The 18,147-nt window shown below is 42.1% G+C and overlaps 1 protein-coding gene across 1 annotated transcript; it reads left to right on the forward strand.

Moving 5' to 3' along the window:
* Positions 1–9,346: 9,346 nt before the first annotated feature.
* LOC132652886 (PRAME family member 8-like) lies at positions 9,347–12,020 on the forward strand. Its single transcript, XM_060378823.1, has 3 exons — positions 9,347–9,633; positions 10,088–10,678; positions 11,444–12,020. Exons 1-3 carry the CDS (start codon positions 9,347–9,349, stop codon positions 12,018–12,020), a joined length of 1,455 nt encoding a protein of 484 aa, XP_060234806.1.
* Positions 12,021–18,147: the final 6,127 nt, after the last annotated feature.

Genomic DNA, 18,147 nt, shown 5'->3' on the forward strand with positions numbered 1-18,147 from the left:
TTTCTTGATTTCCTTGTGTTTAATTGCTGGGTAGTATTCCATTGTGTAAATGTACCACAATATCTGTATCCATTCCTCAACTGAGGGGCATTGGGGTTGTTTCCAGATTCTGACTATCACAAATAAATCTAAATGTCCTTCAGGTAGCACTATTCCCAGTTGTCTGAGAAAGCACCAGGTTGATTTCCAAAATGGTTGTACAAGTCTCCCGCATGTGTTCTCACTTGAGTTTTTCATCTTAACTATTCTGATGGGTGTAAGGTGAACTCTCAGGGTCGTTTTGATTTGCATTTCCCTGAAGACTAAGGATGTCGAGCATTTCTTTAAGTGTTTCTCTGCCATTCAGTATTCCTCTATTGAGAATTCTCTGTTTAGCTCTGTACCCCATTTCATAATTGGATTACTTGATTGTTTGCTGTTTAACTTCTTGAGAGTTCTTTATATATTCTGGATACTAGCCCTCTGTCAGATTTAAGGTTGGTGAAAATCTTTTCCCAATCTGTAGGCTGTCATTTTGTTATGATGACAGTATCCTTTGCTTTACAGCAGCTTTTCAATATCATGAGGTCCCATTTATTGATTGTTGGTCTTAGAGCCTGTGCTGTTTGTGTTCTGTTCAGGGAGTTGTCTCCTGTGCCAATGAGTTCTAGGCTCTTCCCCACTTTTCTTGTAACTGATTTAGTGTGTCTGGTTTTAGGTTGAAGTCTTTGATCCACTTCAACTTTAGTTTTGTGCATGGTGATATATATGGATCTATTTTTATTTTTCTGCCTGCAGACATCCAGGTAAGCCAGCACCATGTGTTGAAGATGCTGTCTTTTTCCTTTGCATGGATTTTGCATCTTTGTCAAAAATCAGGTTTCCATAAGTATGTGGGTTTGTCTCTGAGCCTTTTATTCCATTCCATTGATCCTCCAATCTTTCTCTGTCAGCACCATGCAGTTTTTATTACTGATGTCCTACAGTATAGGTCAGGATCATGGATAGAGACACCTCCAGACACTCTTTTATTGTAGAGGAACTTTTTTTTTTTATTCTGCTTTTCTTCTATTCTATGTGAATTTGAGAATTTTTCTTTCAAGGTTTGTAAAGAATTGTGTTGGTAATTTGATGGGAATTGCATTGAATCTCTAGTTTGCTTTTGGAAAGATGGCCACTCTTACTGTGTTAATCATGCCAAGGCAGAACATGATTTTCGTTTTTTTTTTTTTTCATAGAAGTTATTTATGTTTATTTTGTGAGATTGCTGTTTTGACTGCATGTATGTCTGTGTGAAGTTGTTGGAGTCTGGAACAGGAGTTACAGACAGTTGTGAGCTGTCCTTTGAGTGCAGTGAATTGAACTCAGGTCCTCTTCAAGAGCATTCAGTGCTCTTAACCACTGAGTCATCTCTCCAGCCTCCTGCCTCCTTTTGTAGTATGAAGCTTCTCCCTGTCAAGCTCCCATTCTTGGTGGCATCATGTCTAGACAATGTGCCACGCTAGTCCTTCCTAATTTCTTCTTAAGGTTTACATAGTAGAGGCTGGAGTAATGGCTCAGCACTTAAGGGCACTAGCTGCTCTTCCAGAGACCCCAGGTTCACTTCCCAGCACAAGAAGACAGCCCAGAACTGTGTGTGATCCAGTTCCAGGGGATCCAACACTTCCACAGAGACTTACATACTGGCAAAACACCAATGCACATAAAATACAAGGTAATTAGTTATATCAAAAATTCAAAAACATATTTATGTAATGTTTAAACTATTTCTTTTTAACAGCTTTAAGTTGGTATGATGGTGCGTGCCTTTAATCCCAGCACTGGGAGAGGCAAAGGTAGACAGATTTCTGTGAGACTGAGCATAGCTTGGTCTACAGAAGAAACCCTGTCTCAAACAAAACACAAAAAAATAGAGGAAAAAAAAAAAAGACAAAACAAACAGTTATTGTCTGTGCACCATGGAGAATTATATGTATCTTCTGGAGGTGAGAACTTAGCTTCAGAAAATGGGGTTGCAGTCATTTGAGAGCTGCCATGTGGATGCTGGGAAATGGACCTGGCTCCTCTGTAAGAGCTGTCAGTGCTCTGGACCACTTAGTCATTGCTCCAGGCCTTTTTCACTGCTCTTCATTTATTGAAAATAGATATATATATTTTTTGTACACTACATTCTGGTTATGGCTTTTTGTCCACTAGCTCTTCTGTGACTCTCCCTACATTCTCTTTCATTCCAATCAACACTCTCTTCTTTTCCCTAAGAAGACAAAGGATCCAGGGGGTTGGAGAGATGGCTCAGTGGTTAAGAGCACTGTTTATTCTTCCAGAGGTCCTGGGTTCAATTCCCAGCAACCACATGTATAATGTGATCTGATGTCCTCTTCTCTCATGCAGATGTACATGCAGAGGAGCACTCACATACATAAAATAATTAAATCTTCAAAAAGGGAGAGAGAGAGAGACCAGGTTTGGTGGTACACACCTTTAATCCCAGCACCCAGGAGGCAGATTCAGGAGATCTCTGTAAGTTGAGTGGAGCATGGTCTACAAAGTGAGTTCCAGGACAGCTAGAGTTACACAGAGAAACCATGCCTTGAAACACCAACACACAAACACACTAACAGGAATAGAAGTATAAGAAAATAAAACAAAAACAAATCAGAATAGGAGAATACGAAGAAACCAACAAACACATAATCCAAGGATAAAGCACGAGGAGTTGGTACTCTTATGTAATCCCAGCACTCAGGGGTGCAGAACCAGGCAGTTCTCTGTGAGTTTGAGGTCAGCCTGAGGCCAGGACAGAAAAGGGTATACAAAAGCAGCCCTGTCTTGAAAAACAAAGAAAACAAAAAAGCATAAGTCATATACATGTAGGTGCAGGACACTTACACACACACACACACATACACACCATGAATCCCGAAATAACACAAAATTGGCTTTCTCTGCTTCATTTTTTTCCCCTTCCTTCATCTCTGATATTTCTTTTTAAGGAGGCCACCCGCCATGCTACTATTTCTTCTTTCTTCTCACTCTTCTTCCCCTTTCCACTCCTTACTCAAAAACAAAAACTAAATAAAGAAATAAAAAATAAAACAACAACAACAACAAAAAACACCCACAGACTTGGTAGACAAACTAACAAGCAAAGGTCCAATAATATAAAAAGTAAAGAAAAATTCTGAGAAAACATTATGAGACCAACAACCTCCAACGATGCCACTGCGTTCATTTTGTGTAGGCATCGACATTTGGTCACTGGGCCTGTTGATCAGAGTGGGGTTTGTATCCTCAGGGAGACTCCATTTGAGGGAACTCAATTCCCATTTGCCATAGCTTATCTCTAGCTTCTGGGTTAAGGATGGGAGCTTCTGTCCACTCCTCTCCACATTGACACCTCATGTGGTATAGACCCATGCAGGCCCTGTTCATGCTGCCTCAGTCTCTCTGGATTCATATGTGCATTCTTCTTCTGGGTTTAAGAAGGCCTGGTTTCCTTGGTGTCTTCCATTCCATCTGGTTCTCACAGTCTTTCTTCCTCCTCTTCCACAGGGTTCCCTGATCCCTGAGGAGAGGATTTGACACAGATGTCCAATTATTACAGAGTATGTCAAGATTTCCTCTTTCTATCTTCATCTTTCTCTCTCCATTTGTGTTGTATGTGTGTGTGTGTGTGTTTGTGTGCCTGTTCACATGAATGTAATTGTGCTCATTAAATCCAGGAAAGGTCAGCATTCAAGTTGTTGTTGAAATTTCAACTTACCACCATATGTGCTGGACACTGATCTTGGGCATTCTGCAATACCAGGGTGTTCCCCTAACCCCTGAACTTCTCTCCCTGTCCAGTGATCCTCCCTTTCTGAAATCCAACCCAACTTCCTGAAAATGTCCTGTGGCATTTCCCTCCCTGATACACCTGTGAAATGTTGTGAGAAAGTGTAGTCCAATCCAGGCTGTTTCAAACTTCGTATTGTAGCTGAAGGTGACACTGAACTTCTGAACCCTTTTCTACTCAAACTCTCACATTCTGGGAATACAGGCATGTTCCCACAAGTATAGAACGTGTCTCGATGTCACCTATGGTTTTGTGAATGCCAAGCAAGGATTGCACTACCTGAGTTCCAGCTACAGAAAGCTCTGTCAAATATTGTTATGACCTGCTTGAACTCTATAGCCCCTCTCTAGAAACCTACCCTCGTTGATAGCATGACTGTGTCTCCTCTGTTAACACTTGCTGTCACCTTTAGCATATCAGAAGCCATGTTGTCTTTAAATCTCCATTTTGATTGTAAGGTGAAATTAAGACCAAGTTCTCAGGCCCTCCATGCCTGACACCAGAATACAATTCAGCAGTTCCTACTTGCTGTTTAGAATCAAACAATAGATGACAAATGCATGTTCTGCTTGTGTTAAAGATCACAACAGCCTGGTATGTTTCTTACTCTCTGAAAGCTGAAAAACCCTCAAGAGCTATACTAAATCCCAGCCAGTTAGCTAAAAGTGCTTTGTCTACCCTCCTAGATATACTTGGAACAAAACAGATTAGTTTTGTGTCTTCTGGAGGTCAGAAGTTTTCTTCAAAAAATTGATTTGCAGATATTTGAGAGCTGCCATGTGGATGCTGGGAAATGGAAATGGCTCATTGTTAAGAAAGCCAGTGCTTTTGACTGCTCAGTCATTGCCTCAGGTATTTTCAGTGCTCTTCATTTATTGAAAATAGATTTTTTTTCATACAATACATTCTGATTATGGCGTCTTGTCAACCAGGTCCTCTGTGATCCTCCCCACCTTTCCTTCCATCCCAATTTACACTCTCTTTTCTTCCCTAAGTAGAAAAACAGGTATTTGAAGAATAATAATAAGGATCCAGGTCAAAGGAGAGATGGCTCACTGGTTAAGAGCACTGTTTGTTTATCCGGTAGTCCTGGGTTCAATTTCCAGCCAACGTATGTATAATGTGATCTGCTGTCCTCTTCTATCCTGCAGATGTACATGCAGAGATGCACTCACATACACAATAATTAAATCTTAAAAAGTGGAGAGAGAGGGAGGGAGCCAGGTGTGGTGATACACACCTTTAATCCCAGCACTCAGGAGGCAGAGTCAGGAGATCTCTGAGTTGAGTCCAGCATGTGCTACAAAGTGAGTTCCAGGAAAGCCAGAGTTACAGAGAGAAACCATGTTTTGAAAGTCCAACAAAAAACATAGAAACAGAAAAAGAATTATAAGAAAATAAAACAAAAACAAACAAATTGGAATAGGAGAAAATAAACAAACCAACAAAGGAAAAAAATTCTAGAATAGATCTTGAGGAGGTGGGCACAGTGATACTCTTTTGTAATCCTAGCCCTCAGGGAGACAGAGACATGCAGATCCCTGTGAGTTTAAAGCCAGTCTGATCCAGGGCAGTCAAGGCTACACAGAGAAGCCGTGTCTTAAAAAAAGTATGAGTCACATAGATGCAGATAGAGGACACTTTCGCACATAAACAAATCCCGTGAAAACATAAAACTGGCTTTCTCTGCATCAGTTTCTTTCCACCTCCCTCCTCTTTGTTGTTTATCTCTCAGGGGGTGGGGCACCATACCATTCTCCCATTTCTCCTCTCCACTCACTCTTCTTCCCAATTCTTCTCCTTATACAAAAACAATAAATAAATAAATAACAATAAACAACAATAACAGAAAACCACAAAATTGGTAGACATAATATACAAGGAATGTAATATAAAAAGTAAAGGAAGGTCCCGATAAACCATTATGAGACCAAGAAACTCCAAAGATGCCACTGAGTTCACTTTGTGTTGGCATCAATAGTTTGTCACTGGGCCTGCTGGTCAGAGTGGGGTTTGTATTCTTGGGGAGACTCCATTTGAAGGAACTCAATTCCCATTTGCAATAGGTTATCCCTTGCTTCTAGGTTAGGTATGGAAGCTGCTGTCCACTCCTCTCCACACTGACACCCCATGTGGTACAGACCCTTGCATGTCCTGTGCATGCTGCCTCATTCTCTCTTGGTTCATATGTGCATTCTTCTTCTTGGTTTAAGAAGGCCTGGTTTCCTTGGTGTCCTCCATTCCATCTGGTTCTCACAGTCTTTCTTCCTCCTCTTCCACAGGGTTCCCTGATCCCTGAGGGGAGGATTTGACAGAGATGTTCCAATTAGTACAGAGTGTGTCAAAGTCTCTCTCTCTTTCCAGGCTCATAATTCTCTCTCCATTTGTGTTTGTATGTGTGTGTGTGTGTGTGTGTGTGTGTGTGTGCTTGTGTGCATGTCCACATGAACATAATTGTGCCCATTAAGTCCAGGAAAAGTCAGCAGATTCCTTTGCACTCAAGTTATAGTATATTTCAAGGCACCACCATACATGCTGGGCAATGAATTGGGCATTCTATAATGGCAGAGTGCTCTCCTAACCATGGAGCATCTCTCCATGTCTAGTGATCCTCCCTTTCTGAAATAACACCCAACTTCCTCAGAACCACTGGTGGCATTTACCTCCCTGATACACTTTGTGAAATGTTGTGAGAAAGTGCAGTGCACCCCCAAATTTCCAATTATAGTCAATGAAGACATTGAACTTTTGAGCCCTGTACACTTAAACTCTCACATTCTCAGAGGATAGGCATGTTCCAACCTGTGTAGTTCAAGTCTAGATATCACCTATGGTTTTGTGAATGCCAAGCAAGGATTGTGCTACCTGAATTCCTGGCACAGAACACCCTGCCAAATATTGTTATGACCTGCTTACACTCTAAAGCCCCTCTGCAGAGACCTACTTTAGTCCTTAGCATGATTGTGGCTCCTCAGTTAACTCTTGCTGTCACCTTTCTCACCGTTTTGCCCGAATCTTGATATCCCGTAAGACCACCACCAGGAGCCGAGTCCATTGATACCATATGAGGATCTTTTAAATTGCAAATCATTACAAGCTGCAGCTTGGGCTCACACCCCCCACCACCATAGTGGTGAGAGCCAAGAGTCCGGGCTCAGGATAGTTGGGTGATTTAAAGATTCTGGTTCCTCCCAGAATGCCCAAGGCAGGGGTGATTCTTGTCTGGCAAGTATCTATTGGTCAAAATGCTGTATTTTGAATTGATTAGCTATATGAAGGTCCCCAAACCATTAATGATCTGGTGTCCCTCCCTAGGGGGGATGGTCCACTTTCCTAGCAATTGTATCTCTAGTGAGTGGGAAAAGAATGCAGTATGGCAGGTATTACTAGACCTCTCCACCCACTTAGTTCAGGCCTTAAATATTAATAATAGCTGTTAATTTTTAATCTTTTGGTCTCTCAGCATATCAGAAGCCATTTTATCTTCAAGTCTCCATTTTGATTGTAAGGTGAAATTAAGACCAAATTCTCAATCCCTCCATGCTTGACACCAGAATACAATTCAATAGTTCCTACTTGCTGTTTAGAATCAAACAATAGATGACAAATGCATGTTCTGCTTGTGTTAAAGATCACAACATTTTGCTATATTCCTTATTTCCACACAGCTGGAAAGCACTTATGACATTCCCTACCCTAATCCTAGCCAATTAGCTTAAAGTGCTTTGCCTAGCCTCCTAGATACAATGCCATACACTTGGAACATAATCGATTATGTTTATCTGGTCAAAATGATGTAATCTGAGTGTGGTGTTGGAATGGTCACTGTGTGGCTATTTCTGAGGTAATAACATTATTAATTGATGTAAGTCTCTGAGTAGCTACCAAACAAAAAGATTGGCAAAGCATGAAGCTCAGCTCTCGATTGCAGAGTAGACAAGTAAGTGTATATTTTAGGAACAGGTTAACACTTCCTGCACCCTGCTGACTCCCACTCTGAACCATGGTGGTCACAAATGTATAAACACAGCCAGGGTAGTTGGCTCATATAGTAATCCTCCCAGCAGGAAGGCTGAGGCAGGAGGATCCCTGTGAATTGGAATTCTAAATTAACTTTACTTACAGAACAATGTTGTCAGAACACAATTCAAAAACAAGGACAACAAGAGCAAATAGAAGAGTAAATGAATAAGCAAGCAAATCAAAATTCAAGGTTCAGGAATTAGTATGTGTTCTCATGATTTTTATCCTATTCTTGGTTGTGTTTGCATTGACACTGGATGCTTGATTCAATCTAGAGAATGGGAAAACCCAAGGTGGGATTAAGTGTGTGGACTCAAATATGCAAGGAGATGGCAGCTTGTGGTTGGTAGGTGGGGCTGAAAAAGGGAGGGGCTGGCAGGGTGGTATATAAAGGCTTAATGGGAGACAGAGGAGTCATTCCCTCAGTGACTTGAAGACTGTTCTGACAGCCTGGCTCTGCTGGGATCCAGAGACCCTGTGCTTATCAGTGCTCAGAAGAGGTAAATCACTTTGATCCAAAGGACCAGGGCTCCTGAAACAGAGAGATTAGGCCCAAGATGGGGAAGTCATTTATTTATTCATTTGTTTATTTATTTACTTACTTAAGTTTCTAAAGCCTTTTTTCTGGATGTATATGATTTAAAACTACTTTTAAAATTTGCAATATTTTTATTGATTATTGGGCAATTTCACGTCATTGAACCCTGAGCACACTCACTTCCCAGTTCACACAGGTCAACCTCCCCAAATCCCACCAATCAAAAAAAAAAAAAATCACTTTGTGTGGCCAATACACTCACTGGAACATGCTCAAAGTTCAGGTGGCCAGCCTCTTGAAGAATCACAAGTTCTTCCCTACCTGCCCCCAGTCAGGAACCATCCACTGAAGAGTGTTAAACTTCTGCATCCTTACCACGCAATGCTGAAAAGTTCTCTTTGATGGCTTTCTGTGACAGTATTTTTCATTCCTGTCTCCTCATATGAACCTGCTAAAGACAAGGTTTAGATTTAAATTCATATTCTTGACACAACTTTAATTAATACAGGATGCAGTATCAACCCCATTTCCAGGATCTTCTCAGTTTTTTCACAGGCGGTTTCCATGTTTTAGAAAAATTATGGGTAGGATGGGTGTGTCAACCTCCCATGTTCTGTTGTCCCAGGACTTGAGACATGATCTATGTCTGGTTTGCACACAAAGATGGTATTCAGCTTTCAGACTACAGGGGACCCCTGCCCAATGGGGATGTGATTGAGTGGGGCATTGGTAAGGGTTGGATGGAACACTGGGGAATGTGTAATCTTGGCTGTGCTTCTCAGTGAGGGAGATTCACTTTGAGACCTCCTATGAGGACAATGGCTTAAGCTGATGTCTCCACCATCATCAAAGCAGTAACTCTGACTTTGAGTGTTTTTTCTAATAGTGAGGGGCTTTTCTAAACTGGATTGTGACAATGTATTCTCCCCTAAATGCCTCCCCAGGATCCTTCTGACTGAAGACCTTCCAGGATGAGTGCTCAGACACCACCCACACTCCTGAAGCTGGCAAGGCAGGCTCTGCTGAGAGATGAGACCTTGGACATGTCAGCTCTGGACAAACTGCCCATGGAGCTCTTGCCAGCACTGTTCAAGGAGGCCTTGACTGGCAGACACACTACAACTGTGAAGGCAATGGTGGCAGCCTGGCCTTTCCCCTGTCTCCCTGTGGGGGCACTGATGAAGACCCCTTACTTGGAAACCTTCAAGGCAGTTCTATCAGGAGTAGATACATGGCTGCAAAGAAAGTTTCACCCCAGGTAAGCAATAAGCAAGTTCTGTGGAATGGAGCCTATGGATAAGAGGGAAGATATTGTGGGGTCAGGGAGAATGGCTTCTTCTTGAGAGTATCAGAGGCTCCTGATTGATCATTGGATAGAGATACAGGGCGTTTGGAAGCTGTTCTTTGCTTGTGCTAAGGACTGTTGCCTATATCAGAGCTTGGAGCAGATGTAGCCACACAGGAAAATGAGCAATCCCTGGCCTGCCCCAATCAGTAGTAATGGGACTAAGGGGAAACTGAGTTACTTAGATCAAGGAAAGTTACCAGGGCTATCTGTGCAGCAAAGGGAAAGCTTCTGCAGGGTGGGAAGTGGCTGATGAAAAAACACCCACCTTGGCAGGAGTTAGAGCTGAGTTTAGAGATGTGGAGGAAATGCTGAGTCAGTGTGGGGTCTTGCCATGTAGCTGACACTTGACATGTTTTACCCACAGGAGGGGAAAACTTCAGGTTCTTGACCTGAGGAAAAAGCACCATGAATTCTGGAGCATATGGACTGGTGAAGAGGATGGTGACTGCTCAGCAGAGACCCCAGATGAGCAGCAAGTAGTGAAGGTCCTTCCCAGATATGCACTGAGGCGGTGCCTGAAGGTGGTAGCTGACCTTTGCCTCAGGCCACGTGTAGATGAAGAACAAACATGCTTCTTGCAGTGGGCCCAGCAGAGAAAGGACTCCATCCAGTTCTGCTGTCCACAAATGACTATCTGGGCTCAGCCTATCCACGTTATTAAAGAGGTCCTGAATGTTTTTCATCCAGAGCATATCCGAGAATTCGAACTGAACACACACTGGAATGTGTTTATGCTGGCAGACTTTGCTCCTTGCCTGGGCCAGATGAGAAATCTTCACAAACTCTTACTGGCACCCATCTCCAAGAATGTCTTCAAGATTAGCAACAGGACAACAGACAGGGAAGACAAGTGTATCCACAAGTTCATTTCTCAGTTCTCCAGATTCAACTGTCTTCAGCACCTCTCCTTAAAGAGTGTCTACTTTCTCAGAGACCGCATCAATCAGCTCCTCAGGTAAGGAAGGATAGAGAGCTGTGTCAGCTACCAGAGCTGACCTTTCTATTTAGTTTTAAGGATTAGTCATTTATGAGGCCTGCACATCAGTGGGAACAAACACTTAGGCCTCTAGAATACACAAGTTATATGTTGTTTCTATGTATATTGAATCAGTGTGTCAAGTAAGCTATCAAGAATCAGAAGACTGAAGGTCAGCTTCAGTAAGGATGGGATGTAATTCTTGGAATGGTGCCCACCCAATCCAATGGAAAGGGAACAGGAAGGGGAGAGTGTAGTGAGGAATTGGTGGACTCACAAGCACAGTGGTTGAGGCGAGCTCTGAACTCAGGTCTGTGAGATCAGCATCAGCCTCCCCAAATTTCCCATGGGTGACAGGTTTTGAGCTTAAGTAGAGATGAGTGCCTGGGACAATGGGGATAGTGAGGATGTTAAATTACTACAAGTGTGACTGTGCAGACTGATGGAATATAGAGTGCAGTGAGCACACAAGAAGTGTCCCTAGAGCCTGCCAGGACTTTCATGGTTTGGAACTCCGTATGTGTGTTTTCAGGGCTTATGGGCTGAAATGGTTTTGTGCTTGAGAGTAAGGCCAAGAGAAGAAATGTCAGTTTGTTTTGATAGAGGAGATTCCAACAGGAAGCATCTAAAATGATGCCCTTGAATCTACCTCGGGTCACTGGGCTGCTTCTACCTCTGTGTAAATCCCATCCTATACTCTCCAACATCATTTTCCAGAACTAACCTCCTGGTCTATATCCCTAGATGCCTGATGACCCCGTTGGAGACCCTGTCCATGACTTACTGTGACATTTCACAGGTAGACCTGAACTACTTCTCTGAGTGTTCAAAGCTCTTTGAGCTGAAACATCTGGACATGAAAGGTGTGCCCTTAAAGGCTTTGGAACTTATGCCTCTCCGAGTCCTCCTAGAGAAGGTGGCAGACACTTTGCAGTCCCTGGACTTGAAATGTTGTAGGATGAAGGACTCTCATCTCACTGTGCTCATACCTGCCCTCAGCAAGAGCTCCCAGCTGGCCAAGGTCAATTTCTATTGCAATGACTTCTCCATGCCCATCCTGAGGAACCTTTTGCAGCACACAGCCAACTTGAGCAAGATGAATGTGGAAAAGTACCCTGCCCCTCTTGAGTGCTATGATGACTTCGGTTATGTCTCCACAGAAAGATTTGCCCAACTATGTGCTGAGCAAATAGATAGACTCAGGGCCATACGGCAGCCCAAGTGCATCTCCTTTGCTACACATATGTGCCCTAGATGTGGAGAGCGCTGTGTCTATGGCGTGGGATTCCGACTGTGTCTTTGCCAGAGGAGGCAGCGGTGAATAGAGAAACCTAACTTCTGCATTTGAAGCAGTGGGAGGCTTGGGACACATCTCTCATTTTGGATGTCCAGAGCTTGTGGCTTCAGGCTCTGTTCAAGTTTAGAATCCAAATGATGTTTGCTGAGTTGGATATAGGAGACAGCAGGTAACATTGAGAACAATGGGACTTTGGGAACAGGGGTTTTGATGAGTCAGAAAGAAAGTTTTGCCTTTATAAGTAAGTTCTGTCAGGACGGGGTAGCCAGCGGCCTTGTCCTGCAACTGTAAACCTGGATGTTCTACCTCCTGGCTATTGTTTCAGTTATCACCCTCATTGCCATGATCTGGAGGGTTCCATGACACAATGGATGGAAAAACACTGATATATATATATAGATTGAGTGAGACAAAGTTCCTGGCCAATTTGGCATCCATAAAAATGACAATTTCGGTGACACTTCTTTCATTCATGTCCTTTTCCTGCCTGCACAAGAGTTACAAATGTCTTGTGTGGTTCTTTCACATGCTCTAAAACTTAAAGCTAAAGTGAGCAACATAGACACAGCTCCTGTGAATATGAAGGGGGTATTAATGGATCACAGACAATTAATATCCAGTAGACTCAGGCCATAAGGCACCATGGACCCATGAGAGGTGACTGAAGAGAAGGAGAAGACAATACAGGAAAGAGTGAACAGGCTTTTCAATGCTTATTTTCCTTCCAGTCTTAAAACCTAGTTTCCTTTTTAGTTGAAAGCCTCATGTACTCCGGGCTAACCTTGATCTTGTTTGGGTGAGACTATAACCATAAACCAATACATCCATCCCGCATGCCACATGTCTCTAGGACCATATTCCTGTGGACTCCCAAACTCTATGAAGTAGCCATAGTGTATATAAAGGTGTCTGATACCACATAAGTCCCTGTCCTGCAGAAAATATTTTATTTACAAAAGATGTTTATTTTATGTCTTCAGTTGTGGTCTCTATATTGATGTATATAAGAAGAAAAATCTCCCTTGTTCTAGCCATTATATGCCCTGTATTTTCTGTATAATAAGATATCAATAAAATGATATATTTCTCAATTGTTTTCTTCTCCATTGAATTATGTATTGAACACCTAGAACATGTTTTTGTTGTTGTTGTTGTTGTTGTTGTCGTCAGCAACAACCATTTATTAAAACCATAGTTGAAAAAGAATTGTGGGTAGTGAACTCTGAGGTGGTTTTACCTATGATGTGTTTGTAATTATTTCAGAGTCAGGGGTGCCTTTCAAAATTATTACCATAGTTATTCATAAGAATTTATAGAAGAAAGTCAAATAAAATACAATGGATTATTTCTCAGAATGATAGGAACCATATTTCCCCCTTTTCAATATTACTTTTTAATTTATTACAATTTCTTCACTTTTTATCCCAGCTGTAGCTCTCCCCCTTGTCCTCTCACAATCCTACCCTCCCTGCCTCTTCTCCTGTCTTGCCCATTCCCTAGTCCACTGATAGGGGAGGTCTGCCTCCCCTTCCACCTGACCCTAGCCTATTAGGTCTCATCAGGACTGCCAGCATTTTCTTCCTCTGTGGCCTAGTATGGCTGCCCCCCTACCCAGCAGGGGAGGTAGTCATAGAGTCAGGTACTGAGTTTATGTCAGAGACAGCCCTTGTTCCTCTTACTAGGAGGCCCATTTGAAGACTGAAATGCCATGGACTATATCTGTGCAAGGGTTCTAAGATTATCTCCATGAATGGTTTGTGGTTGGAGTATAAGTCTCAGAAAAGCCCTCTGGGCCCAGATTTTGTGGTTCTGTTGTTCTCCTTGTGGAGCACCAGTTCCCTCCAGGTCTTTCTATCTCCCCCTTCTTTCATAAAATCCCCTTCACTCTGCCCAAAGTTTGGCTATGAGTCTCAGCATCTCTTTAATACCCTGCTGTGTAGAACCTTTCAGAGGCCCTCTGTGGAACGCTCCTGTCCTGTTCCCTTTTTCCTCCCTCTTCCAATGTCAATCCAATTTGCCTTTCTAAATGAGGATTAATCATCTTTCCTAGGGTCCTCCTTCCTTAGCTTCTTTAGGTGTACAGATTTTAGTATGGTTATCTTATATTATATGTCTATTATCCACTTATAAGTAAGTATATACCATGTGTATCTTTCTGCTACTGGGATAGCTCACTGAGGATGATCTTTCCTAGTTCCCACCATATGCCTGCAAATTTCTTGATTTCCTTGTGTTTAATTGCTGGGTAGTATTCCATTGTGTAAATGTACCACAATATCTGTATCCATTCCTCAACTGAGGGGCATTGGGGTTGTTTCCAGATTCTGACTATCACAAATAAATCTAAATGTCCTTCAGGTAGCACTATTCCCAGTTGTCTGAGAAAGCACCAGGTTGATTTCCAAAATGGTTGTACAAGTCTCCCGCATGTGTTCTCACTTGAGTTTTTCATCTTAACTATTCTGATGGGTGTAAGGTGAACTCTCAGGGTCGTTTTGATTTGCATTTCCCTGAAGACTAAGGATGTCGAGCATTTCTTTAAGTGTTTCTCTGCCATTCAGTATTCCTCTATTGAGAATTCTCTGTTTAGCTCTGTACCCCATTTCATAATTGGATTACTTGATTGTTTGCTGTTTAACTTCTTGAGTTCTTTATATATTCTGGATACTAGCCCTCTGTCAGATTTAAGGTTGGTGAAAATCTTTTCCCAATCTGTAGGCTGTCATTTTGTTATGATGACAGTATCCTTTGCTTTACAGCAGCTTTTCAATATCATGAGGTCCCATTTATTGATTGTTGGTCTTAGAGCCTGTGCTGTTTGTGTTCTGTTCAGGGAGTTGTCTCCTGTGCCAATGAGTTCTAGGCTCTTCCCCACTTTTCTTGTAACTGATTTAGTGTGTCTGGTTTTAGGTTGAAGTCTTTGATCCACTTCAACTTTAGTTTTGTGCATGGTGATATATATGGATCTATTTTTATTTTTCTGCCTGCAGACATCCAGGTAAGCCAGCACCATGTGTTGAAGACGCTGTCTTTTTCCTTTGCATGGATTTTGCATCTTTGTCAAAAATCAGGTTTCCATAAGTATGTGGGTTTGTCTCTGAGCCTTTTATTCCATTCCATTGATCCTCCAATCTTTCTCTGTCAGCACCATGCAGTTTTTATTACTGATGTCCTACAGTATAGGTCAGGATCATGGATAGAGACACCTCCAGACACTCTTTTATTGTAGAGGAACTTTTTTTTTTATTCTGCTTTTCTTCTATTCTATGTGAATTTGAGAATTTTTCTTTCAAGGTTTGTAAAGAATTGTGTTGGTAATTTGATGGGAATTGCATTGAATCTCTAGTTTGCTTTTGGAAAGATGGCCACTCTTACTGTGTTAATCATGCCAAGGCAGAACATGATTTTCGTTTTTTTTTTTTTTCATAGAAGTTATTTATGTTTATTTTGTGAGATTGCTGTTTTGACTGCATGTATGTCTGTGTGAAGTTGTTGGAGTCTGGAACAGGAGTTACAGACAGTTGTGAGCTGTCCTTTGAGTGCAGTGAATTGAACTCAGGTCCTCTTCAAGAGCATTCAGTGCTCTTAACCACTGAGTCATCTCTCCAGCCTCCTGCCTCCTTTTGTAGTATGAAGCTTCTCCCTGTCAAGCTCCCATTCTTGGTGGCATCATGTCTAGACAATGTGCCACGCTAGTCCTTCCTAATTTCTTCTTAAGGTTTACATAGTAGAGGCTGGAGTAATGGCTCAGCACTTAAGGGCACTAGCTGCTCTTCCAGAGACCCCAGGTTCACTTCCCAGCACAAGAAGACAGCCCAGAACTGTGTGTGATCCAGTTCCAGGTGATCCAACACTTCCACAGAGACTTACATACTGGCAAAACACCAATGCACATAAAATACAAGGTAATTAGTTATATCAAAAATTCAAAAACATATTTATGTAATGTTTAAACTATTTCTTTTTAACAGCTTTAAGTTGGTATGATGGTGCGTGCCTTTAATCCCAGCACTGGGAGAGGCAAAGGTAGACAGATTTCTGTGAGACTGAGCATAGCTTGGTCTACAGAAGAAACCCTGTCTCAAACAAAACACAAAAAAATAGAGGAAAAAAAAAAAGACAAAACAAACAGTTATTGTCTGTGCACCATGGAGAATTATATGTATCTTCTGGAGGTGAGAACTTAGCTTCAGAAAATGGGGTTGCAGTCATTTGAGAGCTGCCATGTGGATGCTGGGAAATGGACCTGGCTCCTCTGTAAGAGCTGTCAGTGCTCTGGACCACTTAGTCATTGCTCCAGGCCTTTTTCACTGCTCTTCCTTTATTGAAAATAGATATATATATTTTTTGTACACTACATTCTGGTTATGGCTTTTTGTCCACTAGCTCTTCTGTGACTCTCCCTACATTCTCTTTCATTCCAATCAACACTCTCTTCTTTTCCCTAAGAAGACAAAGGATCCAGGGGGTTGGAGAGATGGCTCAGTGGTTAAGAGCACTGTTTGTTCTTCCAGAGGTCCTGGGTTCAATTCCCAGCAACCACATGTATAATGTGATCTGATGTCCTCTTCTCTCATGCAGATGTACATGCAGAGGAGCACTCACATACATAAAATAATTAAATCTTCAAAAAGGGAGAGAGAGAGAGACCAGGTTTGGTGGTACACACCTTTAATCCCAGCACCCAGGAGGCAGATTCAGGAGATCTCTGTAAGTTGAGTGGAGCATGGTCTACAAAGTGAGTTCCAGGACAGCTAGAGTTACACAGAGAAACCATGCCTTGAAACACCAACACACAAACACACTAACAGGAATAGAAGTATAAGAAAATAAAACAAAAACAAATCAGAATAGGAGAATACGAAGAAGAAACCAACAAACACATAATCCAAGGATAAAGCACGAGGAGTTGGTACTCTTCTGTAATCCCAGCACTCAGGGGTGCAGAGCCAGGCAGTTCTCTGTGAGTTTGAGGTCAGCCTGAGGCCAGGACAGAAAAGGGTATACAAAAGCAGCCCTGTCTTGAAAAACAAAGAAAACAAAAAAGCATGAGTCATATACATGTAGGTGCAGGACACTTACACACACACACACATACACACCATGAATCCCGAAATAACACAAAATTGGCTTTCTCTGCTTCATTTTTTTCCCCTTCCTTCATCTCTGATATTTCTTTTTAAGGAGGCCACCCGCCATGCTACTATTTCTTCTTTCTTCTCACTCTTCTTCCCCTTTCCACTCCTTACTCAAAAACAAAAACTAAATAAAGAAATAAAAAATAAAACAACAACAACAACAAAAAACACCCACAGACTTGGTAGACAAACTAACAAGCAAAGGTCCAATAATATAAAAAGTAAAGAAAAATTCTGAGAAAACATTATGAGACCAACAACCTCCAACGATGCCACTGTGTTCATTTTGTGTAGGCATCGACATTTGGTCACTGGGCCTGTTGATCAGAGTGGGGTTTGTATCCTCAGGGAGACTCCATTTGAGGGAACTCAATTCCCATTTGCCATAGCTTATCTCTAGCTTCTGGGTTAAGGATGGGAGCTTCTGTCCACTCCTCTCCACATTGACACCTCATGTGGTATAGACCCATGCAGGCCCTGTGCATGCTGCCTCAGTCTCTCTGGATTCATATGTGCATTCTTCTTCTGGGTTTAAGAAGGCCTGGTTTCCTTGGTGTCTTCCATTCCATCTGGTTCTCACAGTCTTTCTTCCTCCTCTTCCACAGGGTTCCCTGATCCCTGAGGAGAGGATTTGACACAGATGTCCAATTATTACAGAGTATGTCAAGATTTCCTCTTTCTATCTTCATCTTTCTCTCTCCATTTGTGTTGTATGTGTGTGTGTGTGTGTGTTTGTGTGCCTGTTCACATGAATGTAATTGTGCTCATTAAATCCAGGAAAGGTCAGCATTCAAGTTGTTGTTGAAATTTCAACTTACCACCATATGTGCTGGACACTGATCTTGGGCATTCTGCAATACCAGGGTGTTCCCCTAACCCCTGAACTTCTCTCCCTGTCCAGTGATCCTCCCTTTCTGAAATCCAACCCAACTTCCTGAAAATGTCCTGTGGCATTTCCCTCCCTGATACACCTGTGAAATGTTGTGAGAAAGTGTAGTCCAATCCAGGCTGTT

Source organism: Meriones unguiculatus, chromosome 3 (assembly GCF_030254825.1).
Source record: "Meriones unguiculatus strain TT.TT164.6M chromosome 3, Bangor_MerUng_6.1, whole genome shotgun sequence".
In the NCBI taxonomy this organism is placed as follows: Eukaryota; Metazoa; Chordata; class Mammalia; order Rodentia; family Muridae; genus Meriones; species Meriones unguiculatus.

Bases quoted from the DNA above. Each gene is read 5' to 3' on its own strand.
- LOC132652886 (XM_060378823.1), top strand. From the start codon at position 9,347: ATGAGTGCTCAGACACCACCCACACTCCTGAAGCTGGCAAGGCAGGCT. The intron at 9,634-10,087 runs GTAAGCAATAAG...TTTTACCCACAG, and splicing joins CAAAGAAAGTTTCACCCCAG to GAGGGGAAAACTTCAGGTTC. The intron at 10,679-11,443 runs GTAAGGAAGGAT...CTATATCCCTAG, and splicing joins CGCATCAATCAGCTCCTCAG to ATGCCTGATGACCCCGTTGG.